Source organism: Salmo trutta, chromosome 9 (assembly GCF_901001165.1).
Source record: "Salmo trutta chromosome 9, fSalTru1.1, whole genome shotgun sequence".
Lineage (NCBI taxonomy): Eukaryota > Metazoa > Chordata > Actinopteri > Salmoniformes > Salmonidae > Salmo > Salmo trutta.
In genome coordinates, this window is record NC_042965.1 from 25,041,965 (window position 1) to 25,068,426 (window position 26,462).

At 42.8% G+C, this 26,462-nt stretch overlaps 2 protein-coding genes across 6 annotated transcripts in view; both read right to left on the reverse strand.

Moving 5' to 3' along the window:
• The window catches only part of LOC115200281 (clathrin heavy chain 1-like), a 43,655-nt gene extending 35,018 nt beyond the window's left edge, over positions 1–8,637 (reverse strand). The window contains exons 1-5 of one of the 4 annotated variants that reach the window (XM_029763222.1): positions 8,182–8,637; positions 7,991–8,040; positions 1,249–1,456; positions 293–295; positions 137–139 (exon numbers count right to left, since the gene is read on the reverse strand). In XM_029763222.1, coding sequence (XP_029619082.1) covers positions 137–139; positions 293–295; positions 1,249–1,456; positions 7,991–8,032 — 256 coding nt within the window. In that variant the 5' untranslated portion in view covers positions 8,033–8,040; positions 8,182–8,637. Of the gene's footprint in view, positions 1–136; positions 140–292; positions 296–1,248; positions 1,457–7,990 lie in introns of all 4 variants that reach the window. The other 3 variants (XM_029763221.1, XM_029763223.1, XM_029763224.1) reach the window with 3 other exon arrangements.
• Positions 8,638–8,733: 96 nt separating this feature from the next.
• LOC115200282 (B-cell linker protein) lies at positions 8,734–25,416 on the reverse strand. 2 transcript variants are annotated; one of them, XM_029763226.1, is made up of 19 exons: positions 25,271–25,416; positions 21,696–21,721; positions 21,526–21,560; positions 21,291–21,331; positions 20,933–21,026; positions 20,629–20,723; positions 20,462–20,513; positions 17,808–17,891; positions 17,467–17,495; positions 17,247–17,283; positions 16,562–16,640; positions 13,860–13,887; positions 13,684–13,714; positions 13,185–13,290; positions 12,751–12,788; positions 12,037–12,068; positions 11,826–11,894; positions 9,939–10,097; positions 8,734–9,670 (listed from the first exon to the last, which is right to left on the reverse strand). In XM_029763226.1, exons 1-19 carry the CDS (start codon positions 25,277–25,279, stop codon positions 9,554–9,556), a joined length of 1,161 nt encoding a protein of 386 aa, XP_029619086.1. In that variant the 5' UTR covers positions 25,280–25,416; the 3' UTR covers positions 8,734–9,553. The 2 variants fall into 2 exon arrangements, with proteins under 2 accessions (XP_029619086.1, XP_029619085.1); XM_029763225.1 differs by lacking the exon at positions 25,271–25,416 and adding an exon at positions 23,113–23,437.
• Between the last annotated feature and the right edge of the window lie 1,046 nt (positions 25,417–26,462).

Below are 26,462 nucleotides of genomic sequence, written 5' to 3' on the forward strand. Positions count from 1 at the left end.
TTCAATAAATTGGGTTAAGGAGGGGAAGCTTTTATGAGAGACATGATGACCACAGATAGGAGAAACAGACCACAGAGACCACAGACACAAAGACAGAGATAACACCACAGACAGAGAGTGACAGGCAGGAACTCACCGTCTGAGAGAAGGTGACAAGAAAGCAAGCAAGGGAAAGAAAGCCAAGAGCCAGTCAGAGAAAAATAGGTTGAGAGAAAGGCAGACATCTCAGGTAGAAAAAGGGGGAAAAAAAAGGTATGAGAGAAAAAGAGTGAGATGAGAGAGAGAAACTCACCCTCTGATAGATGACAGAAAGCAAGGGAAAGAAAGGTAAGAGTCAGTCAAAGAAAAACCGAGTAGGAAAGAGAGAGGTAAAAAGAGATGTGCAAAGCCTGAAGAGATTGCATTAGAAGTAAGGCAAACCGATACAGACAGAAGGCTAAATGCGCCTGTGTTTTGACAAAGGGGTAGAAGCAGTGGCGGAAAATCGATTTACATGACCAATTTAGTACATTTAGGCAATATGTTTGAGTGCACTGACTTTGTTTTTACAGCACGGGAGGAAATAGTGCATTATAACACAGATACACCCAACACTGCATTTGACAGCCATGTTAAAGTTGGAGTTACATAAACAGCAATCCTGTGTGCTATACTTAAGCAATAAGACACCTGGGGGTGTGGTATATGGCCAATATACCACGGCTAAGGGCTGTTCTTAGGCACGACGCATCGCGGAGTACCTGGACACAGCCCTTAGCCGTGGTATATTGGCCATATACCACAAAACCCAGGTGTCTTATTGCTATTATAAACTGGTTATCAGCGTAAATAGAGCAGTAAAAATAAACATTTTGTCATACGGTCTGATAGTCAGGGCTCAAACCACCCAGTTTATAATGCTAAATAACACACCATTGCTTTTAGATAACTTTTTCAGAACAAATGTGATGTTGAAATAGGTTTCTCATACCCGTGTAGTAATGATTCAATTACTCTAGTAACAGCATTGGATTAACAAGTAACTACGTAGTAAGTGCATTGCAACAGTGCGTTTTTGTTGGTTGTATCACACCAGTGGAATAAGAAGCATTGAGGGCAGGGGTCAGGGGTGTCAGGAAGTGTCCCAAATAGCACCCTATTCCCTACACCGTGTGCCATGGGCCCTAGTCAAAAGTAGGGTGCTACATATGGAATAGGGTGCCATTTGGGACGCACACACAAGGATGTGGGGCTGTGGTGGTAGCCTACCTTTCAGGGCAATGACCTTGCTTGTAGGGTTCATGATGGCGCTGTCAGCGGAAATGGGTCGCCTGCTGGGGTTATTGGGGTCAGCCATGTCTATGATCACCACCTGGTTTTGCTCACCCACCTTCTCCCGGATGCAGATGAACTTGTCAGACTCCATGGTCAGGTAGCTGAACCCGATGTTGGCCGGATTCACCCCCAGGCTCTGCAGCTGAAACACACACAGCCGTTAGATCGCGTTTAACTATTTCAGAGACAACTGCTGTAGTCAACCCATAACCCTAGACACATGTAGTACAGATCAATGGATTTGAAATTAGCAATGTGGGTATTTGACCTCTTTTGTGCTAGTTAAAATGTGTGCCATTACTGCTCATATCTAACCAATCCTTTAGGACTACACCAGAGCTTAGGAGTACAGTATGGGCTACAGTACAGACTAGGGGTCATTTGGAATTGGGCAGTGCAGTCAGTGCCACAATGTAAAGATATGAGTCTACAACTGATATTTTCTGGAATTGTACAAGAATAAAAAAAACAAAAGTTGCCAGTTGATAACATTTGCCTTGGGTCAGGGAAGACAATTCTCTAAACGCTCACTCTATTAAAATAACTGCTGTTCTGGTCCAATTTTCCAGAAGGATATTCTTAAAGGTTGTTTTACAAGGAGAAGGTTAGGTGGTTGTGGCACCCAGCACAGTCAGGCCTGAGAAACAGCATGGGCATGGCACAGGGCAGGCAGACAACAGGATATTAGCATGACTCTGGAAAGCTTTATTTGCTGTGACAGCTGCTATTCATCTAGCTTTTACTGAGGCATTACACTATCACATACAGTAACAGTCATTTTCTGCTACTTATTTCATTCAAATAAACCAACACTCCCAAATACCAAACTCTACATAGTAGTGCTTGAGAGAATCTCAAACGCCAAACAGTAATTACTATTTAATTACCATGCTATTATGTTATTTCTAAGTAAATACAATGTAAACAGCAGACTAAAATACATGTGCAGTGTAACCATAAACACTGGCTGATTCAGGTCAGGCCTCTGCTAGTGGTTTCAGAGACTCAGAGGGGAGGGCTTCCCGGGAAAGCCTAGAATGTGCCCTGATCTCCAGTGTCCCCCCCAAATGGCACCCTATTCCCTAGTGCACGTAGGGTCCTATGCCCTATAGGGAATAGGGTGCCAATTGGGACACAGATCTGACCTAGAGTGAGATTAGATGTGATCTCGCCTAGCAGGTCATACTCTTCAAAGAGAGATAGAGCTCCAGAGAGGAATACGTGATGCTCAGTAGTAAATTATATCATTGAGCTCATTGTTGTCCAAATGAGGAGATGACTCATGATCTGAAGACAGTAGCCAATATAATTGAGTACTGAACATGGTCAGTTACAACATACCACCTGAAGGTTTTCAACCATTTTCAGTACTAGTATTCACTGATACTAGTTCCAGGTAAAAGTTGTCCTTAGACACAGATCTAGAATCAGTTTGCCCTCCCCATATCCTAACCATTATGGAGGGAAAACACTGAACTGACTCGTGTCTACAGGTCTCCTTTAGCCCTATGACAGCACTGTGAGGTGGTCAAGGGTTAGTCCGGGTGGAGCGCCAATCAGCCCATAACATGAGAGGCCAAAGAGGAGATATCTTTACTGGCTGCCAGAAATCTCTGAGGAGGATAGAGGGAGGTGAAGGAAAAGAAGGAGGTAATGTTAGGGGAAGAAGGACCAGGGGAGTAGCTGCCAGCTGGGCTGAGGAGCGGAGGCAGTATGGCAGTCCTATGGAAACCTATTCCCTAAATGTAGTGCACTAGAGGGAATAGGATGTAATTTGTAACTTAGCCCAGAATGACAGAGAAAGATGGATTAAGATGGGGGAAGGTGAGTAAGCTAAGGCAATAGGGGAGGGAGGACATACCATTTCTAGAGAGAGAGGAGTTCCTATAATACAGTGCTTGTGAAAGGCCTGGGGAGGGGTGGCTGAGTCACCGGAAGCATCTCCCTGCTGCCCTCCATAGAACATTCCAAACTAAATCACTCGCAACCACAACCCAGTGTCTTCAGAACCCAATCTCTGTGCACACATTGACATACAGTTTCCACAGCCCAGTGCACGCACACATGTGCATTTTGACCAATCATATCAGCTCTGAAAAAGACCTGATGTGAAAAGATCTGATTGGTCAAAAGACCAATTAGTGGAAAAAAAGATCAGAATTAGGCTGCCTGTCTAAACGCAGCATCTGAGGCGGCAGGCCTGCCTAAATGTGTATGTACTCTAGTCCTAAGTGTATTGTATTAGCTAGTAACACAGCACAGATTTGTTCTCTGCATTCCTCTGGCTTTACATTTTCTAAAAAGGGCAATAATGAATATTAACTGAAACATTAACTGGTAGAGCCGGGACGATACCAGTATTGCGATACTCGTTAGTATAGTGGCAAGGAAACAAAACACTAAGTGGATTTAACCTTTTTAGGAAAACAGCCCCAATGTTGGAAACAAACATTATGTTTTCATTTAGAGTTACAGAACACAATAGTTTACATATAGCAGGTTTTTAAAAAGGGACGAAGAGTTTGGTCTGCTTCGTGTTCTCATTTTTGCCAAAGAAAAAAAAAGTGCAATACTGTATCGTCACAGCCCTATTAGGCTTATCTAGTCTCTTGCAATAGCGCTCTATGACTTTAAATAATATTTCTCTCAAAACTGTGAGTCCTAAAATATGTGTCCAGAAATTTGGTCAACGCTGTCAGATTTCTCTACAATCATAAATAAATCAGGAATGAACTACACCATAATGACCTCTTCTTCAGGTCGTCCTGACATGTAGTACAACAACACTACTCATGGTCTGTCAAGTTATATCATTGAGAGATTTAAACAATATTGAAATCACCTTGGTCACAACCATAAACGGTCAACACCATCTCTGTGATAAGATACACATTTTGGTTCAAATATGTTTATTTTAAATTAGGTTTAAGAGTTTTAAAGCAACTGAGATAAAACTACATTTCTACTTTGACTACCACTGGAATAAGGGGGAACATTTTTATAATATAATAATAATAATAATAATCTAATGTTAGAATTACACAATCAAGTCCTTTAAACAACTTGAAAACAAATGTGAAAATGTAAATGCCTTTAAATGGTGTCTGACAGAGTTGACATGGGCTTAAATCCAGTTCATTGCATTTTATGAAGAAATTAAAGAGTTAGGTTGTTCCTTTACATGGTGTGATAGCTGATACTTTGGTCTTTCAAAATAAATATTTTAATATAAATAAATTATGAAAAAGGAGAAAAAAAAGTAGAGATTCTCATCTTTCAAAAAATCCTGAGCTGTCAGTTTAATGGCATGTTATCCTGCCATATTCAGTATCACCACTGTTGCTATAAAAGAAAAATGATAATAATATAGGCTAACAAAAATAGACTATAGTTTAGGACAGCTCCTTCCAGTTAGGTGTATTGTTTCAGCTGAGAGAGACTGGTGTGGGGGTGTTATTTTTAGGCTTTGTCCATATCAATGTGTTGTGCAGGGGGTAGTAAGCAGTAATATGACTGACTGGTTGGCTGGACACCAGCCATTAGCTCCGGTGCAGACAGAGCTGTTCCAGACGACAGCAGTGCTGTCAGAGGTGCTCTGCTGGGCATTATGATCATGATCTCACTTCCCCTTCCTGCCCTGATGTGATTTTATGGGTTAAATTGGCCTGCTTACCTAATCTGCCTATTAGTGGAGACAACAGCAACAGCCCTGAGCAGGGAGCTGCTCTTCTGTTAGTAGTGGAGAGTAATATCCCATAGCAGGAAGCTGACAGGCAGCTGATGGACAGGCAACAGAGACTGACTGGGACCAGAAATCAACCCAGGCATTTAACACACCAGACCATTTTTTTGCCAAATAATGGTAATTATTTATGTGCAAAAACACACAAAAAAAACCTGGCCCACTGGGCTAAAGATGGACCAGCCCTTCTGGCATTTGCTCAAAGTGCCCTATGGCCAATCTGTTTATGACTGGCTACATACCTCACAGGTCTCTCCCTCTCACTAGGGCAGTCTCAGGCTGAAACTAAACTGCAGGGTATTGAACTTGGGACTTCTGTGAGACTCATGGACTCCATTAGCCCACTGAGCTAAAGCAAAGCTTAGGTGTTTTCAGCAACATCTGGCCTACATAATGCAGAACCTAATTTGTCCGAGACAGAACCCCAAAATAAATCATTAATCTGCTAATAGACTAACACAATGTATCATAAATGAAATACTAAAGGGCACAGATCACTGATCCATTTACATGAAATACGTCTCCACACACACACAAGGAGGGTCAGTCAGTCAGTCAAGCCTGGGAAAAAGGACTATTACACTAAACACAGCTTAGTGTTAATGACATGTTTAAGAACACACACTGGCCATGTTAATTTACAGTGTGCATGCCCTACTCTGGTTGTTCCCCCTCCATTGCTACAAATGCATATATTGAAAGGCAACACAACATTTATTTGAGCAAGATTTTACCAGACAAATCGATTGATAGTGTATCCCTTTATTTTTATTCCATGTATGATTTATTTTCGGGCCTGCTCTGATTGGTAGGATGCTGTGATCAGTCATGGCTCCAGCTGAGAGAGAAATGCCAGGAATTTGCGAACTGAGGACTTTGGCCCTGAAGTTCTTTAGTTTTTTTTCTCCTGTCTTGGTATTTACAGCCTCTACGCATTAAACAGTATAGTCTGGGTGGGTTTAGGTCTGGGTTGACATACTGTCCTGTAGACACAGATGTGACTGGCTTTGTTGTTTTTAGCTTTATGTACAAATACTGCTGGACTTATCCCAATTGTATAAGGTTAGCCATAAACAGAGCACCCCCAATGTACATAGGCATGCACACTGTAAATTAACATGGCCAGTGTCGCATTGTGTGTTCTTAAACATGTCATTAACACTAAGCTGTGTTTAGTGTAATAGTCCTTTTTCCCAGGCTTGACTGACTGACTGACCCTCCTTGTGTGTGTGGAGACGTATTTCATGTAAATGGATCAGTGATCTGTGCCCTTTAGTATTTCATTTATGATACATTGTGTTAGTCTATTAGCAACCCCCCTTGGGTTGTGCCGTGGCGGACATCTTTGTGGGCTATACTCGGCCTTGTCTTAGGACGGTAAGTTGGTGGTTGTAGACATCCCTCTAGTGGTGTGGGGGCTGTGCTTTGGCAAAGTGGGTGGGGTTATATCCTGCCTGTTTGGCCCTGTCCGGGGGTATCATCGGATGGGGCCACAGTGTCTTCTGATCCCTCCTGTCTCAGCCTCCAGTATTTATGCTGCAGTAGTTTATGTGTCGGGGGGCTAGGGTCAGTCTGTTACATCTGGAGTATTTCTCTTGTCTTATCCGGTGTCCTGTGTGAATTTAAATATGCTCTCTCTAATTCTCTCTTTCTTTCTCTCGGAGGACCTGAGCCCTAGGACCATGCCTCAGGACTACCTGGCATGATGACTCCTTGCTGTCCCCAGTCCACCTGGCCATGCTGCTGCTCTAGTTTCAACTGTTCTGCCTGCGGCTATGGAACCCTGACCTGTTCACCGGACGTGCTTGTTGCACCCTCGACAACTACTATGATTATTATTATTTGACCATGCTGGTCATTTATGAACATTTTAACATCTTGACCATTTTCTGTTATAATATCCACCCGGCACAGCCAGAAGAGGACTGGCCACCCCTCATAGCCTGGTTCCTCTCTAGGTTTCTTCCTAGGTTTTTGGCCTTTCTAGGGAGTTTTTCCTAGGGAGTTTTTCCTAGCCACCGTGCTTCTTTCACATGCATTGCTTGCTGTTTGGGGTTTTAGGCTGGGTTTCTGTACAGCACTTTGAGATATCAGCTGATGTACATTTACATTTAAGTCACTTAGCAGACACTCTTATCCAGAGCGACTTACAAATTACGAAGGGCTATATAAATAAATTTGATTTGATTTAGGGCTTGAACCAGCAACCCTATATAGGTCAAAGGAAAGCATGCCACCTGTGCTATAGAGGTTCAGATCTCGACCCTGTTCCCAGATCTGTTAGTGCTGTTTTGCCAACTCCTCATATAAAGGGGCTGGTGGGAACTAAAATGGAACTGGTGAATGTTGGTGGGCTCTGTTGGCTGCATTGGAACGAGTGGGTAGTAGACATGACAAATGGTCATTTGCTGGGGAGTGTCCAGAGAGAAAGAGGTCTTTAGTGAAAGGCAATTTCAGTCTTGATGTTGCCACAGCAACGAGCCACTGAAGGGGATGGAGGTGGGCACATCACAAACTTTCTCTTTGGCCTCAATAAACCGATGGATAGTTGGTGTTCTCCAACATGGCCTACCAATTAAAAAAATATGACGCCTTCTAATCTAGCCACATCCAAACACCGTTGAGCCATAGTTTATCTAACTGCATACATTTATCGTAAATCACTCAATTCCAACAAGAGTTCATTGCTTAGTCCAGTCACTGGCTGTATTGTCGGGTCCGCTGAAAGCAGACTATAGGCTACCAATACGATCTGACTGTTCAATTTGTACAAGTCATCATCTGCCCCACAGAAGCTAGCTAGGCCTGTGTCTATATTGAGCACTCTCCATGCAGCCCTGTCAGATTCCATTTAAATGCGGTATGGTGTTTCTATGTCTGAAAAACTGCGCGAAAATGCATCCTGTGTTTTTTCGGCTGTTAGCGTCTTCTTACCTGCAGATGTTCCTGAAATCGTATCGGCAGTATCTGAGCCATTCTTGAGGCTTTTTGTGTTTCAGGTGTCCGGAGAAAAGGAAAGGGGAAGGGGACACGAGGAAGAATGAATGTTGTATTGTATTAAAAGTGCCCAAAAAGCTCTCAAAAGCAAAATACGATGTACAATGAAAGGCGTCTCGCCGGCTTACGTTGATATCACCTGAATTCAGTGCTGCACTCATTCAGTAGCCGAACACCCCGAACCAAAACTCTACGCTTCCGCTAAGTAATATAGTCCACAACTATTAGACTTTAAAGCTCTGAGAGAAAACAAAAACATGGATGGAGCTCAAATGTTTATGGTATTCTACAAAATAATAAAATGTGCTATTCATAAGCCCTACAGTCGGCCAATAGGATTCCCCCACAAATACCAATGCAGATAGCAAAAAAACGATGTCCTCCATGTACCCCTCCGCAGCCCCTTCCCCCTTAATTTTTTCTAACTTGGAAATAAAGCCACGTGACAAGCCCCCTCCCTTTCCGATGACTAAAAACTCCAATGCCGAGACGTCGGGAATGTGCCTTTACCCCACCCGCTGAAAAGACACCAGAAGTGAGAAAACGTGTTAAGATTGTAAAAGAGGAACTGAAATAGTGTATGAGACAAGGTAATAGTATGCTTTTAGGCTATGTATGTGTACATCGCTACCACCACACCTCAACTAGTCAGCACCTACATCATTCACCATCCCTTTGTCATTATCAAGGTTTTTATTTTCTGCCACAAATCCACATTTCTAAACTGCTCACTGGTGAGTTGAGTTGTGCTATGGAAAGACAAGTCGATTATTGTCTTATTTCGGTGGGTTGAAATACGGTGAAACCTTACAATTTTGGAAATCTAAACAACTTCAACTTTGAGGGAAAATAAATTGCTATTCATGCTGTGGTGTTCCAAATACAACAGAATGAAAAAACACAGACCGGATGTCAGAACATTTCAGTCTATATTATTATTATTATTATTATTATTATTATTATAATTAAAATAAATAGAAACATACAGATGACCAACACTTATACAGTATTCACAACACAGGTGTAGACCCAAAAGTGAATCCACCATCACTGAAACAAAACTGCATAAAATGGAGTCAGAGCAAGAATGAAGTATTGAATATTCATTTTCATAGTCTACTCACTATTCTATTCAGGTGCAAGCGTATTCAAATCACCCCCCCCCCCCCCCAAAAAAAAGTGTTGATAAGGTCATACAGGCATAATTACAGCATACTTTAAAACACAAACATATACAGTACACAGATATACTGTAATACACTTCCAGCCATTTTCATCACAAAACAAAAAGAGAGGGGTTGTAATGGACATGTTGTGGGTGAGGAATATGACTATTGAAAGTAGTATTTCCAAGTTTGTAAAATGTATTTAGTAATTAATGGTAGCATTTAATGTACTTTATGGACGGGCTGGTATAGATACATTTTGTGGGTTAAGGGTAGTGTCGTTTATGGTCAGGCTGGGTGGGTGAGACATTGTGGGGGGTATGGGTAATGTAGTTTATGGACAAGCTGGGTGAGTGAGATATGTGGTGTGCTTGGCCTGACTCTTGCTATCGATCAGCAGCAGTTGGTTATTCTTGTGGTGAGAGATGATCTCCTGAAGACTACAGAAAAACTGAGAGGGAGGGAGTAGCGAGGGACAGAGAGAAAGGGAGAGAGAGTTACTACAGTAGTTATTGCAGAGGTTACAGTGTAATACTAAGTTGCATTCCTTAGTCTCTTTTCCACACATCCTCTGTTTCTCCCACATCCTCCCTCTATCATCTCTCTCACCTGACCTCTTCATTATTTTTTCAAATCCTCCTTTCCTCCTGCAGCCTCCCTCTTCTCCTCATCCCACCATCCCCTTTTACCCCTCTCTCTCCCTCCCCCTGCCTCTTCACCTCCTCGTTCTTCTTGCCCTCCTTTCCGAGGGCGTAGCCGCGCATCTCCTCCAGGAAGCGGATGGGGATGTTATAGACCTTCTGTCGGTATAGGACAGCCAGTGTGTAGGGCTGACGGGCATTCTGGGCTGAACTGTGACGTATCAGGAATGCCCCGTCCTACAAGAGGGTGAGAGGGAGAAGAGGGTGAGGAGGGACGAGGAGGAATAGGCAGAGGGAGGGGAGCGGAGGAGAGATACAGTATCAAAACCCACATGACCTCTGAATCAGCACAGATGACTCAGACTCACTGATGGTGTGTATGTGTCAGCTAAACCCAGAAGCTATACACACACACACACACACACACACACACACCTGGAAGAATACCCTATTACCCTCTGCACTGCCCTGTGCCTTTCCTGTCAGCCTGTGTCTGATATAACCTCCCTGCAAACCTGTGTGTCTGCAGTCAAATAAAAGGGGAGTTATGACTGAGATTACTCTCACATCATTGCTTGTCCATTTCAGCGTGAAATTAAACAGGTCGGCTGTGTTAGTGAGGACAAAGGACCAGAGACAGAAACACTCATATAGCCAGCAGCATTATAACACATAAAACAGCAGCAGCTACTGAGCAGCACAGAGAGAGGAGGGGAGAGAACAAAAGAGAAACAGGTGGTTGTATTTGACAGGCTAATGAACTAATGATGCCGGACTAACTATACTGAACAAAAACGCAACATGAAGCAATTTCAACATTTGAGTTACAGTTCATATAAGAAAATGTGTCAACTGAAATAAATTCAATAGGCCCTAATCTATGGATTTCACATGACTGGGAATACAGATATGCATCTGTTGGTCACAGATACCTTGCTGCCGGTAACGGCGTGGACCAGAAAACCAGTCAGTATCTGGTGTCACCAACATTTGCCTCATGCAGCGCGACATCTCCTTCGCATAGAGTTGATCAGGCTGTTGATTGTGGCCTGTGGAATGTTGTCCCACTCCTCTTCAATGGCTGTGCAAAGTTGCTGGATATTGGCAGGAACTGGAACACGCTGTCACACACATTGATCCAGAACATCCCAAACATGCTCAATGGGAGACATGTCTAGTGAGTATGCAGGCCATGGAAGAACTGGGACATGTTCAGCTTCCAGGAATTGTGTACAGATCCTTGCGACATGGGGCTGTGCATTATCATGCTGAAACATGAGGTGATGGACGTGGATGAAGGGCACGACAATGGGCCTCAGGATCTCATCACGATATCTCCCTGTATTACATTTACATTTAAGTCATTTAGCAGACGCTCTTATCCAGAGCGACTTACAAATTGGTGCATTCACCTATAATCAAATTGTCATCGATAAAATGCAATTATGTTCATTGTCCGTAGCTTATGCCTGTCCATACCATAACCCCACCGCCACCATGGGGCACATTGTTGTGCCCACAGGTACACCTGTGTAATGATCATGCTCTGTAATCAGCTTCTTGATATGCCACACCTGTCAGGTGGATGGATTATCTTGGCATAAGAGAAATGCAAACAAATTTGTGCACAACATTTGAGAGAAATAAGGTTTTTGTGCGTATGGAACATTTCTTTGATCTTTTATTTAAGCTCATGAAACATGGGATCAACACTTTACATGTTGAGTTTATATTTTTGTTTAGTGTATAACTAATCATATTGATTTGCATGGTGTGCTTCAGAGCTGGAGATTCTACATCTACATGCATTGTTATTATGTGGAACTTCAAGAAAGGGAAAGGGGGATACCTAGTCAGTTGTACAACTAAATGCATTCAACTGAAATGTGTCTTCCGCATTTAACCCAACCCCAAGAACTGTATGTCTGTGTCCATGCTCATCTCCAGTTTGTTATTGTTTCCCACCTTGTTGATCTGCAGTAAGAAGTCCTCGGCAGTCTTTCTATCGCAGTTTCCAGCGAACCACTCTTTCTCCTGTAACACACCACAGTTCTCTATGACACCCTGCCCTATCTGTCATGATACTTAACTAAGAATTGCAGCAACATTTGTAGCACTTTAACACTGTATTCCACGACTATATGAGAGGTGCAGTATGAGATGGAATGACGCATACCTGCATGGTCGTCTTCATACCAGGGGGAGAAACTTTGACAGAGAAAAATGAGTGTTGACCAATGTGTTGAGTGCTCTACAGTCTACTCATAATAAAGCAAGTTCACTAGTATACTGGATAGCACTACTGACAAAAACCACAGTGTCCCTAGATTACCTAGGGGTTAAAACATGTTGTTATAATTCACGTTTTAATCAAAATGGCTTCCAGTTTACGTAAGTATAGAAAAACAAACAATATGCACCTCCAACTTGTTCATGTAAAAAAACGAACGTAAAGGAATGAAGGGTGCCCACAACTCTGATAGGCAAACCATAGTTGGAGCCGAGCGGTTAGAGAGGTGAGCCAGCAACTAGAGGGTTGCCAGTTCGAATCCCGGGTACGAAAATCTGGCGGGAAGTGAGTGTTGCTGGTATAAAATCCTAGATGCCATTGCCTGCCGTTGTACCCTTGAGCAAGGCACCTAACCCCCCCACAACAACAGCTCCCCAGACACCCAGTGTAGCAGTCCCCCAAACCTCTCCAAAACCTGTATATGTATGTGTCGTTCAGAGCAGTTTGGGTTAAAAGCAGAAGTCAAATTTCAGTTGGACTTTGGGTGCAATTAACCAATAAAGTGATCTTAATTTCAGAGTTCCGGGCATCCTTCCATTCTTCCCATTTCTATCTTTCAGCTGTGACCCAAAACTGGTCCTGTTCCCAGCAGGCTCTTACCTGCTGCAGTAGAGTGTACAACAGGAGGGGGAGGAGGGCTGCAAAAAACACAAGTCCAACAATAGCCAACATGCTTACTATAATATGAGCAATGTAGTCCAGTGGCTACATTATTTATACGCAAGAACAGTAGGCCTTTATAATCCAAAGATTTACGTTATGATAGATACACACACTTATCAAATATAATCTTGATAGACCACAAAATGAACACTGTATGGATAACTATAAACAGAATGGAAATCATTATCAGGCAATACTAACTGGTATCTATGTGTGTTTGATTGTTGCTGCTTGTACAAGATTGAATGTTCATAAAGCATGAACCTGCTAAACATGTTTAATACATAAAACATGCATGTTGTGTGTAGCATGGTCTCATCCAGTGTGTACATGCATGGTGCTGTGTGCGTGGCTGTGCTCCCAAGCCTCACCTTGGTTTGGGTTCCTTTAGTGATGCAGGGAGGGGGGGTTTGATGCCCAGGGTGGGTGGGGGCAGTTTGCCAGGGAACATGGAGCGCCTGATATCAGGGGGAGGAGCTGGGGGTGGGGTGGTCACAGAAACACAGCAATGGAGCAGTTTCTGTATTTTCACTTAAAGATACACTCCAGGATCTTAAGCACAACAAATTGATAACATATAGTACAAATTGGATTCGTAACATATAATACGAATTGCTAAAAAGGTATACAAACTTGGACGTAACATATAAGAAATGGATGACATAGTACACAAAAGACAGAGACCACTTTTGGCTCGTGAGCACCACTCAAAACTATTGGCTTAAATGATGCTAAAGTTCGAGAGTGCATCTTTGATGCTTGCATTCCAAATGGCACCCACCCGGTTCCCTATGTAGGGCTCTGGTCAAAAGTAGTGCGTGTAGGTAATAGGCCATTTGAGATGCAGATGGAAGGTAGTGTGTCACGTACCTGTCTTTGCCTCATTGACCAATAAAGAACTCTGGAATGGAGCAAAAAGTTTAACTAATACAAACATATGGGCATAGATTAAGCCTATACTCCTGCACTAAAAAAACATGTTCAGTGAAGAATGTGTGAAACAGGCCAGTGTTGTGTTAAAACGTGTGAACCATGGAGAAACTTACAGACTTGGCTCTGGGCACTGGAGGTTTTCTACAGAGAGATAGGCAGAAAGGGTGGGACTGATATCGCATGTCAAACAACAGTACTCAAATACAATATGGCTTCTCTCAAGACATACAACTGTACTAGTAACTGGGATGGTGTAAAGGCCAGTTTAACCCAGTCCAATCAAATATTTTCATTTACATAACTATAAACAGAATGGAAGTGAGGACACAGGGGTGAAAGTACGGCAGTGCGGTCCGGTACAGCGTCCTGTCAAAATAAATAGTGGGGGTGCGCCGTACTGGTAAAACGTGAGCCTATCACAATTAATACAGCATGCCCACAGTATTCCCAAAAAACTATAGGCTACTACACCATTATTTAACATTACCGCATGTCAGCAGCATGACAAATTAGTGAATTGACTGGAAACCAGGTTGTATACGCTCCAAATTCCAGTGTGGTTTGAGAACACTTACATTTTGTCAAGACAGAGACGAGTGGTCGAGATGTTCGTGGACAAGGTGGAGATGAGTGGCCGAGACCAAGGTGCGCGTGGACAACAGTGGATGCATTAATTCAGGCTACATGTGTATATGCTGTAAGTCTAATGCCAACTGCAGAATGTCATTACACTACACGTAGGTGTTTTACAGTGGTGTAAAGTATTTAAGCAAAAATACTACTTAAAAAGTACTACTTAAGTAGTTTGAGTATCTATACTTTACTATTTATATTTTTGACAACTTACTTTTACTTCACTACATTGCTAAACAAAATGATGTACTTTTTACTCCATACATTTTCCCTGACACCCAAAAGTACTGGTTACATTTTGAATGCATAGCAGGACAGGAAAATGGTCTAATTCACACACTTATTAAGAGAACATCCCTGGTCATCCTTATTGCGTCTGATCTGGCGGACTCACTAAACACATGATTTGTTTGTAAATTATGTCTGAGTGTTGAAGCGTGCCCCTGGCTATCCATAAAAAAAAGAAAATGGTGGCATCTGGTTTGCTTAATATAAGGAATTTGAAATTATTTATACTTTTGATACTCAAGTATATTTTAACATTTACATTTACTTTTGATACTTAAGTATATTTAAAACCCAAATACTTTTGGACTTTTACTCCAGTAGTATTTTACTGGGTGACTCACTTTTACTTGAGTCATTTTCTATTAAGATATCTTTACTTTTACTCGAGTATGACAATTGGGTACTTTTTCCACCACTGGTGTTCTATAACAGAAGTCTCTTTCCACTCATCAAATTGCGGGTGCACAGTACACTTGCGGTTTGGATGATGAAATTATTTTCTGAGTGGAACGAATGTGCGCGGGTACCCTACAGAAGCGCCTTTGTTAAGTGATTGTTTGACAATCAGATGAAAACATCCTGACTGGTTGTGTTTATACCACATTAAAAAGGCATAGGCAGTGTGTCCACAAGGCTATGGGAAGCTTTCCCTAAAGTCAATTGAATTGAAAAAAATGATATAGCCTAATTAGCTTACTCCTTATACAGAAAGAAATAAAATAATTCAAAATAGGCTGCTACACCAGAAAGCATGATTTGGCCACAGAGGATCATTTGCTTTAAAAAAATATACATAAATCTGAGTCCTCCAAAGTGGTGCAGCGGTTTAAGACACTGCATAGCAGTGCTTGAGGCATCACTACAGACCCGGGTTCGATCCAAGGCTGTGTCACAGCCGGCCGTGACCGGGAGACCCATGAGGTGGCGCACAATTGGCCCAGCGTCATCGGGGTTAGGGAAGGGTTTGGCCGGCTGGGATTCCTTGTCCCATCGCGCTCTAGCGACTCCTTGTGGCAGGCTGGGCGCCTGCAAAGTGACTTCGGTCACCAGCTAGATGGTGTTTCCTCCGACACATTGGTGCGGCTGGCTTCTGGGTTAAGGGAGCAGTAGGTCAAAAAGCAGTGCGGCTTGGCAGGGTCGTGTTTTGGGGGACGCATGGCTTTCGACCTTCGCCTCTCCCAAGTCTGTAGGGGAGTTGCAGACTAACTACCAATTGGGGAGAAAAAGGGGTAAAGGTTAATTCGCATAGCCTACACTCGGAAAGGCCCGCAATTTGGGCAGCGGGTGCTGCAAATACCAAATAGATGATTGTTGAGTTGCGACTGTCAGTGAAAAGCAGAGATCCAGGCAGGCAAATGGCAATTTAAAAAATACAATTGCAGAAAAACTGTTTAGAAAGAAAATGGCTATTGCTGTATAGAGATGACAATGAAAAGACTCCAATCTGTCTTTTAGTTATCAAAATTGTTAACTTAATTGAGTGAACAGTAGCCTATCTTATTGGCACCAGCAGACAACATCGGCCTTATCCCTAGTGAGTGTGCATATTGACTGTCTTTATCATTGGGTCAACGACACTGTTTGTTTTTGGACAACAATTTCCTCCTCCTAGGTTAGATGGACGTCATATTGTATGCGTCTCCCCTTTTCGTCGGCCGATTATATGGATCAGACAACATGATTTTTATTGATCTGTTTGTCAGTGTCAGCAGAGTAGGCTACCGTCTCATTTTTGTAGTGATTTTTTTTTTTTGTAAAAATAAATGCGTGCGTGTACTTGGGTGTCCCGTACCATTAATGACTTTTCTTTTTACTCCTGGATAAGATACACACTTATGTTACACCATGATGAGTTTGAGCATTTGTCATCTCATGTCTTGACAGGTGTACTCACATGGGCATGGGGGGAGGGGTGGCTGCTGTCTTGGGTGGGAGGGGCATCCTCATGGGCCCACGAGGAGCAGGGGGACAAGCTGGAGATCGAGGAGAGACAGTAGAATTTTTTTTTCTCCTCAAAATAAGCCATTGACTTGTATAATTTGGAATGAATGTCCTGTCTCTATCTCATAAAAGATAGTCTCTCTGAAGTTATAACCAATCAATCAACCAACCAATCAAACCAGTAGCTACAGGATTGTGATGTGATGTGTGAATGTTTACATCTACGTTACGGCTTAGGTAGTGTTAAGCACCGGCAGGAATTGTTCAACTAACCTTTACATGACAATACTTCCTTAGTTCTCTAACTTGGAAGTTAGCGGTGTCTTCTCCATTCTCATCGCTAGTTGCAGGTGAAACGTTTGAATTTAGAAAACGCTCTGTTATTAAATTAAATACACGCTCCTTGAGGTAATCTAACAATATCTACGCATATTGTCTATTTCAGATCTTTTGTCATTGATCGAGACAGGTGTGTGTCATTCAAAGCGACGCTTGATTTCTGATTCGTGTTCATGATGTGCAGCATTTTTGGGTGGACACTCAACTGTCTCGAATACAATCACATTACAATCCTGCAATCCACATAGTAGTCAAAGCCTCAGTATAAATGCACTGGGTGGCCTACGGGAGTAACTGACCCGCTGTGGGCTCCAGATACAGGTCATCACTGTCTTCCTGAAACAGAGACACAACACACATATTAATCACCTCTCTCTGGCTGAATTAGAAACCACTAAATATACTGAGTGTACATTGTGACTGTGTTAAAAGGGTACAGCAGATGCAAAGGCTTAAGCTTTGGGGCTGGAGGTAGGGGGTTAGGAGTGAGGCTGTTTGTTAATGATGTGTTGGACTCACCTGTCCTTCATTAGGATCCAGGTAGACATCTGCAGAGAACAAAGAAAAGAGGCTGATGTAGAAACAGTTGCAGTATCACACATCCCTCTAGTGGTCATTTGATGTAATAGCACACTGATATCAGTCCAGGGATCCAGGGTATTATTTTAGTCAAGTTCCAGCCTGAATACATTACAGACAGATGCCAGATATTACAACACCTGGATAGGTATTTAACATATCAGCTCCACATCATGTGCTATCTGATAACTGACTGCATAGTCGATGACGTGACATGCAACCATTGGTAGATGCAACGCATCTAGTCAGGTAGGAACTAGACTTATGACTGTAGAGTTTACCTTCCTCTGCAGGTGGTGGGGAAGAGGCAAACTTCTTAGGAGTAGACCTCTTCCCTGGCTTCTCCTTCCTATCTATCTCAGGCGCTAGAGAGGGAGAAAGAGGGAATTCCCCTGTACAATAAATGTGTCAACAATTATACTAACTGTTACACCTTTTCATGAATCAACATTCACATCTATGTATAGGGCACAATGTGTTCATATTCAAAATACACAATCAAATAGGATGTCCTGGACTAAGAGGATAAGAGAGAGGATAGGAGGATACAGAGCAGAGGATAGAGAGAGGGGAGGATAAGAGGATAGAGAGAGGGGAGGATAGAGAGAGGGGAGGATAAGAGGATAGAGAGAGGGGAGGATAGAGAGAGGGGAGGATAAGAGGATAGAGAGAGGGGAGGATAGAGAGAGGGGAGGATAAGAGGATAGAGAGAGGGGAGGATAAGAGGATAGAGAGAGGGGGGATAAGAGGATAGAGAGAGGGGAGGATAAGAGGATAGAGAGAGAGGAGGATAAGAGGATAGAGAGAGGGGAGGATAGAGAGAGGGGAGGATAAGAGGATAGAGAGAGGGGAGGATAAGAGGATAGAGAGAGGGGGGATAAGAGGATAGAGAGAGGGGAGGATAAGAGGATAGAGAGAGGGGAGGATAGAGAGAGGGGAGGATAGAGAGAGGGGAGGATAAGAGGATAGAGAGAGGGGGGATAAGAGGATAGAGAGAGGGGAGGATAAGAGGATAGAGAGAGAGGAGGATAAGAGGATAGAGAGAGGGGAGGATAGAGAGAGGGGAGGATAAGAGGATAGAGAGAGGGGAGGATAAGAGGATAGAGAGAGGGGAGGATAGAGAGAGGGGAGGATAAGAGGATAGAGAGAGGGGAGGATAGAGAGAGGGGAGGATAAGAGGATAGAGAGAGGGGAGGATAAGAGGATAGAGAGAGAGGAGGATAAGAGGATAGAGAGAGAGGAGGATAGAGAGAGGGGAGGATAAGAGGATAGAGAGAGGGGAGGATAAGAGGATAGAGAGAGGGGGGATAAGAGGATAGAGAGAGGGGAGGATAAGAGGATAGAGAGAGAGGAGGATAAGAGGATAGAGAGAGGGGAGGATAGAGAGAGGGGAGGATAAGAGGATAGAGAGAGGGGAGGATAAGAGGATAGAGAGAGGGGGGATAAGAGGATAGAGAGAGGGGAGGATAAGAGGATAGAGAGAGGGGGGATAAGAGGATAGAGAGAGGGGAGGATAAGAGGATAGAGAGAGAGGAGGATAAGAGGATAGAGAGGAGGATAAGAGGATAGAGAGAGGGGAGGATAGAGAGAGGGGGGGATAAGAGGATAGAGAGAGGGGGGGATAAGAGGATAGAGAGAGGGGAGGATAAGAGGATAGAGAGAGGGGAGGATAAGAGGATAGAGAGAGGGGAGGATAGAGAGAGGGGAGGATAAGAGGATAGAGAGAGGGGAGGATAAGAGGATAGAGAGAGAGGAGGATAGAGAGAGGGGAGGATAAGAGGATAGAGAGAGGGGAGGATAAGAGGATAGAGAGAGGGGGGATAAGAGGATAGAGAGAGGGGAGGATAAGAGGATAGAGAGAGAGGAGGATAAGAGGATAGAGAGAGGGGAGGATAGAGAGAGGGGAGGATAAGAGGATAGAGAGAGGGGAGGATAAGAGGATAGAGAGAGGGGGGATAAGAGGATAGAGAGAGGGGAGGATAAGAGGATAGAGAGAGAGGAGGATAAGAGGATAGAGAGGAGGATAAGAGGATAGAGAGAGGGGAGGATAGAGAGAGGGGGGGATAAGAGGATAGAGAGAGGGGGGGATAAGAGGATAGAGAGAGGGGAGGATAAGAGGATAGAGAGAGGGAGAGGATAAGAGGATAGAGAGAGGGGAGGATAGAGAGAGAGGGGAGGATAAGAGGATAGAGAGAGGGGAGGATAAGAGGATAGAGAGAGGGGAGGATAAGAGGATAGAGAGAGGGGAGGATAGAGAGAGGGAGGATAAGAGGATAGAGAGAGAGGAGGATAAGAGGATAGAGAGAGGGGAGGATAAGAGGATAGAGAGAGGGGAGGATAAGAGGATAGAGAGAGGGGAGGATAAGAGGATAGAGAGAGGGAGGATAAGAGGATAGAGAGGGGAGGATAAGAGGATAGAGAGGGGAGGATAGAGAGAGGGGAGGATAGAGAGAGGGGAGGATAGAGAGAGGGGAGGATAAGAGGATAGAGAGAGGGGAGGATAGAGAGAGGGGAGGATAAGAGGATAGAGAGAGGGGAGGATAGAGAGAGGGGAGGATAGAGAGAGGGGAGGATAGAGAGAGGGGAGGATAAGAGGATAGAGAGAGGGGAGGATAAGAGGATAGAGGGGAGGATAAGAGGATAGAGAGAGAGGAGGATAAGAGGATAGAGAGAGAGGAGGATAAGAGGATAGAGAGAGGGGAGGATAGAGAGAGGGGAGGATAGAGAGAGGGGAGGATAAGAGGATAGAGAGAGGGGAGGATAGAGAGAGGGGAGGATAAGAGGATAGAGAGAGGGGAGGATACAGAGCAGAGGATAGGAGGATAGAGAGGGGAGGATAAGAGGATAGAGAGAGGGGAGGATAAGAGGATAGAGAGAGGGGAGGATAGAGAGAGGGGAGGATAGAGAGAGGGGAGGTTAGAGCGGGAAGTCTCACGTTTCTTGGTGTTGGGGTCAATGTAGAACTCCTCAGGGTGAGGCTGCTGTTTCTATAGAGGGGAAAGACAACATTAAATAACACTAAAATAATGCACACACACAGAGAGGTAGGCATACAGGCTAAAGTGAAAAGTAGGTATGGGCAGTGCTACTCTGATAGTTTACCAATGCTTTGCCCATGGGCACCATCTTGGCTGGCCTTGGGGGTGGAGCTGCCTGCCTTTTGGTGAGAACAGGATTGGACCGCTCTGACGTCCTCTCTGTGGAACCCAAAAACCGCCAATCAGAGAGCTACGTCCTGTCCTACAAAGCAAAGAGCTTTGTACATACAGGGACAAAACCTAAATTGGAAATCCACGCACAAAACTTACGTTTTCAAGCAAATCTCCCATTGGCATGAATGCATGATTTACATGAAAGTCAGATTAGCGGATCTCAAATGAGAATGATATTCTACAGTGGTGGTTACCCAAATAGAGGTTCTCCTCCACATGTCTGGAAGGAACCGTCATGGCGGGTCGCTCACAGGGGGGCGCCTCATATGTGTCCCCATCCTCCTCATCCTGTCATCCACACACAAAACACACCAAGATGACTACACAGGACCTCTCACAACAAAATATCCATTGGTGTATCAGTCGTGTGTGTGACATTTCACCAGTCACTGTGGAAAAAGGCTATTTTAGGGTTAGGGTTCCAATTAGGTTTAGGAGTTATGGATTAGGGAAAATAGAATTCTGCATGGGAATCAATTGTTTGATCCCCACAAGGATAGTAAAACAAACGTGTGTGTGTGTGTGTGTGTGTGTGTGTATTCTCCTACTTACAAACTCATCTTCTGGCCACCCACCATACCCCGCATTGTTCTCTGAAACAAAGAAATAGAGACAGAGAAAGTAGAGAGGGGAATGGAATAAGAGAGAGAGAAATGGGGGACAAGAGAGGTAGAGCCATAAGAGAGAGAGAGAGAGAGAGCAGAATAAGCACTTTACACTATAACTTCCATAAAGAGGAACCATATATTCCCAATAGCATAATAAGGGGGATTTCCTGAAGGCTCACCTATCCTTTTGGGTGGAGCTGGAGGCCCACTTTGTCTGTAATGAAAAAGAGGAAAGAAAAATGTTGGTTACTTCTGTGCGGTATCATGGCAGTGGCTTATGGTTCTGCTCAGAGGAAGGCAGATAAGAATGAAGAACAGAACTTTCATATCGACACTGTAGGCTACTTACAGGTTCTTAAATTTTCCAAAGAAACTCTGAAAAAGAAAACGGAAGGACTGTAAAATCTCTCACACACACAGGATCTAAACACTAACCTTTTCAAACCATTTGTGTGACATTATACAATAAAAGGCGCCCTCAGTTATACTGTATGTCTAGGCCATCCCAGACATTTGCATGTAGTTAACCCTCTCCCGTCAGCCTCGTTATCAGACCTATAACACAGGCTGCGTCAATGACTGCTTTAAGTACCGAAGGTCACGAAGCCAGGCAACAGCGTTTTAATCACAAGACCTCAGGTCACAATAAATGAAAAGAAAACAACTTTGATGAAGACTTAAACTATCACAAACTACAACAGGGGAATATTGATCATTGAAATGTCCCAAAATCTAAAATAAACACTACCATTCAAAAGTTTGGGGTCATTTAAAATTGATCAGAAATACAGTGTAGACATTGTTAATGTTGTAAATGACTATTGTAGCTGGAAATGACAGATTTTTTTATGGAATATCTACATAGGCGTACAAAGGCATATTATCAGCAGCCATCACTCCTGTGTTCCAATGGCACGTTGTGTTAGCTATCCAAGTTTATAATTTTAAAAGGCAAAAAATTTGCTTTTCTTTCAAAAACAAGGACATTTCTAAGTGACCCCAAACGTATGAACGGTAGTGTATATTTCTTATACACTAGCCTTGCATGCGGAAATAAACGATTTACACAATTTAACAAATGATCTAGTTTAGCCACAACAATGTGTGTATATGGGAAAGGAGGTTAAGGGAGGCTGTATTGTGTGACCCACTGTACCTATGATGAAACAGAGATAAAAACAGGTGACTAAAATCAGGAAGTGAACTTGGCTGTGTTTTCCCACAAGGCTGATTCTCAGCAGCGCTGGTCAGAGAGGGGAGGAAGGTTTGATGTAAATTATCACAAAAATAGAAAGAGGGGGAGGGACGGGAGAATGAGACTGGGAGACTAGAGAAGGGAGAGACGGCAAAAGAAGCACAGTTTGAGTTGATTCGTCTGTTTAATATCTAGATTTCCTGTGCGTGAACATTGTTAATGAACAAAGCCAGCCCCCATAACATGGTCTTTTCTGTTCTACAGTATTCTAATTCTTAAAAACAGTGTGTCATTGTCAATCAATCAATTTCAAGTAATCAGTCAATGAACATTTGATAGACTTCAGGGATTCTTTGGCATTATGGTTAACAAGGTGAAGGTCTGTGTATTCAGTGTAAAGGAAGATATCATGACTGATGTGTATCCCTCAGGTCGACAACCTTGAATAACATTTCCCCAATTATTACAGTTTTTCTACCTTAGAATTAGTTGGTTATTAGACCAAGAGTCACTGAAACATGTCGATGGCCAAATATAGAAAAGCACAGAAGGTAAGCTGAGGAATCCTTACTTTGTTATTGTTTGTGTCCAAGGAGTCTAAATCTGTCATTTCAGAATGCATGTTCCTTATCCAACCAACAGTATCTGTGGAAGCTCTTTCAAATAGCAACCTCTTGCTTTTCACGCAGTCTGAAAAACCCGCAGTCTAATATAAGAACAGCCAACTTCTTTAAAAAGGTTTATAGCTCACCCCATATTCAAACTTTGTCAGATGTTTCCATACGTCATGTGGTCCAAAGTCAAACTGACTTTAACAAGACAACAATACAGACAAGACCTCATATCTTGTGGGGATCTTTACTGTCTGCATTTGGAGAAATATGTACTGTAGGTTTCAATCCCATAAAAATGCTGCCAATGTTTTCCATTCTTTAGGGATCGAGGTTGCAGATTTTAATAATATCTACAGTGAAATCTACAGAACAGAGGGTGTTGTGTCCCAAATAAAATGGCACCCTGTGTCCTATATAGTGGGCCCTGGTCCAAAGTTGTGCACTACAAAGGGAGGGAACAGGCAATGTGTTCAATAATGAGCTCGGTTTGACTTTAGACCACATCTGAGGTATGAAAACCATACCTTTTAGCCAGGGTGAGTAGTCACCAAAAAGAAGGACATTGTTATGGACCCTGGGAAACCATAAGCCGCAGGAGGAAAAGGGAAATGACCTTGTGACTGTGAACCTTATCTGATGCAAACAGAGACAGTGGCGTCTGGTCCTGTCAACACCTGGTTAAAGTGCAATGGTACAGCCTATACATGTATTGGGTAACTCTCTTCTTGGGATTTCTCTTAGTCTATTTTGCATCATGGTGCATTACTATTGTACAAGCATAACCATAAGCTCCCAGTATGTGTGCATAGCTACTAGACCACTTCCAAGAGGTCTGGACCTTTATGGCACAGGTCAGGTGGTTGTGGCTCTCCATGTGCATTTGTTCACTTCCCTTCAATGATTTAAAAGAAAATTACTAATATTAGAAATATGGTGGAAACTCTCTAGCCCATGCACACCAATCCTAGGCTTTTAAATGTGTGGGAAGTAGCCTAGTGAACGAGTGTACACAAAGGAAATTAGACATTATTGGCAGTGGCACATACCAAGCCATGCTTCAACTTCCATTTCAATCACTGCACTATCATGATTTAATAACAAATACATCATTAACACACACGGAAATAACAACAATTGATGCACATGGACATGTTGCTATGGAAACCTTTAATTTAGGGAATTATTATTTATGAAACATTCCTTAACATAATTCTATAGGCATTACACTGTGTTGGTGTTTATATTGGGAACTTGTGTAGACAGTGGTTGAACGCAATAACTGGGAACACTTATGTTATCAACAATAAAGCCACTGTACGAAAAGTTGAAAGTCCACACTGCCTTTATAAAACTATGACGCATCATTATAACAATAATCACAGTCTTCCATACTGTAATGAAGGTAGCAGGCCTACTACTGTATTTCCAATGGCTTGCGAAGAACATCAGAAGATGTAACGTTATAGACCAGCATTTCCTAAACTCGGTGCACGTTTTGGTTTTTGCCCTAACACTACACAGCTGACAGGTGCACGTTTTGGTTTTTTCCCTAACACTACACAGCTGACAGGTGCACGTTTTGGTTTTTGCCCTAACACTACACAGCTGACAGGTGCACGTTTTGGTTTTTGCCCTAACACTACACAGCTGACAGGTGCACGTTTTGTATTTTGCCCTAACACTACACAGCTGACAGATGCACGTTTTGGTTTTTTCCCTAACACTACACAGCTGACAGGTGCACGTTTTGGTTTTTGCCCTAACACTACACAGCTGTCGGGTGCACGTTTTGTATTTTGCCCTAACACTACACAGCTGACAGATGCACGTTTTGGTTTTTTCCCTAACACTACACAGCTGATTCGAATTATCAAAGCTTGATGATGAGTTGATTATTTGAATCAGCTGTGTTGTGCTAGGGCAAAAAAACTAAATGTGCACCCCTTGGAGTCCCTAGGACCGAGTTTGAGAACCCCTGTTATAGGCAAATAGGCCTAGGTGCAACTTCCTTTTATTAACACGAAGTGAGAAGTCTCTATACGAATAGAAAAGTGTATATGCTCCATTACTGTCTGATTCTTTTGAGAAGGTAAAAAAATTCAAACTGTACATTACCGTTGTCATGATTCAGGTGTCTCTCTCTTCTCAAATCATGAGGAAATTAATTTGTTGCTGGCCTCACATGCAAATAGGCTATAGAGAAAGAGAGGGACAAGGGATACAGAAGTGAGTGTGAACAGGTAGGTAGGCCAGCACACTAGTATTCTGCCAGCAGCACAAACGATGACGTCAAATTGGTATGGTAATGACAAAACCTTCAAAATAAAAGACTGCTTTTCGTAACATTGCAATGTGGATAACTAATTCACATGATATGGAATTTTAATCAGTTGCAACTTTTATTGTGCCAATAAGAAAATGCAATAAGTAATTTATGAAAACAAATACAAAATATGGTTTTAAAATATATTTTTTAAGACCAATAATGAAAAAAATACAATGTTGACGCAGGTATATTGAGAATATTGGAGAGAACATTTCTACCTGTCTCAGCTAAAGTGGGGTGGAAAATATTCAGTGGGGTCTCTACTAACCAAATATGGTTAGTTTTGAAGGGGGACTGTGTCGCACGGCCTGCTGCTGGCTTTTCACTCCGCCCCCTCTATAGTGCCTAATGCAATACACTGTAATAGACTGTACATGTGATACATATTGGCTTGTAGAGAACTGTTCTACCTGTCTCAGCTAAAGTGGAGTGGAAAATACTCAGTAGTCTCTACTAACTAAATATGGTTAGTTTTGGATGAGCACTGTGTTGTAGACATGCATTTAGTCCTGCATGTTATAATTCAAAAACAATTCATGATTGTACTGTTGTGTTGAATATCAGTTGTAAATACAACACACTTTAATACCTTGCTTTGTTTGTTTCCAGTATGAAATACAATATAAACTAAGACACAATATGAACCATGATGGACTGGCATACCTGTTACCAAGCTAATGGTGATCAAATCAATTCCACTTCTAAACATAAAGGAGAAGCACCACGCACATGTAGTAAATGTGCAGCAGAACTCTGTAGACAAACAATTTGGACCTGCATTCCAGATATTCTTGTACTTTATGTTTCTCGTGTAAGGTCAAAAGTCACCACTGTAATGCAAAAACCTGTATCCCCATCTCGCTTTATTGATCTTCCAGCAGTTGGCAATCTTAGCCCATGATCTCCTCCACAATTACAGATTATACTCTCAAAATTGCAGTTAGAATGAAGTGCTGCTGGGTATGTACGACACAGTCCCCC

What these genes read in the sequence shown, in the direction of transcription:
- LOC115200282 (XM_029763225.1), bottom strand. Translation starts at nt 23,163, where the DNA reads ATGCATTCTGAAATGACAGATTTAGACTCCTTGGACACAAACAATAAC. An exon ending in TGGACACAAACAATAACAAA is followed by an intron (nt 21,722 to 23,112) that starts GTAAGGATTCCT and finishes TTTCTTTTTCAG; the next exon opens with AGTTTCTTTGGAAAATTTAA. An exon ending in AGCTCCACCCAAAAGGATAG is followed by an intron (nt 21,332 to 21,525) that starts GTGAGCCTTCAG and finishes TCTTTGTTTCAG; the next exon opens with AGAACAATGCGGGGTATGGT.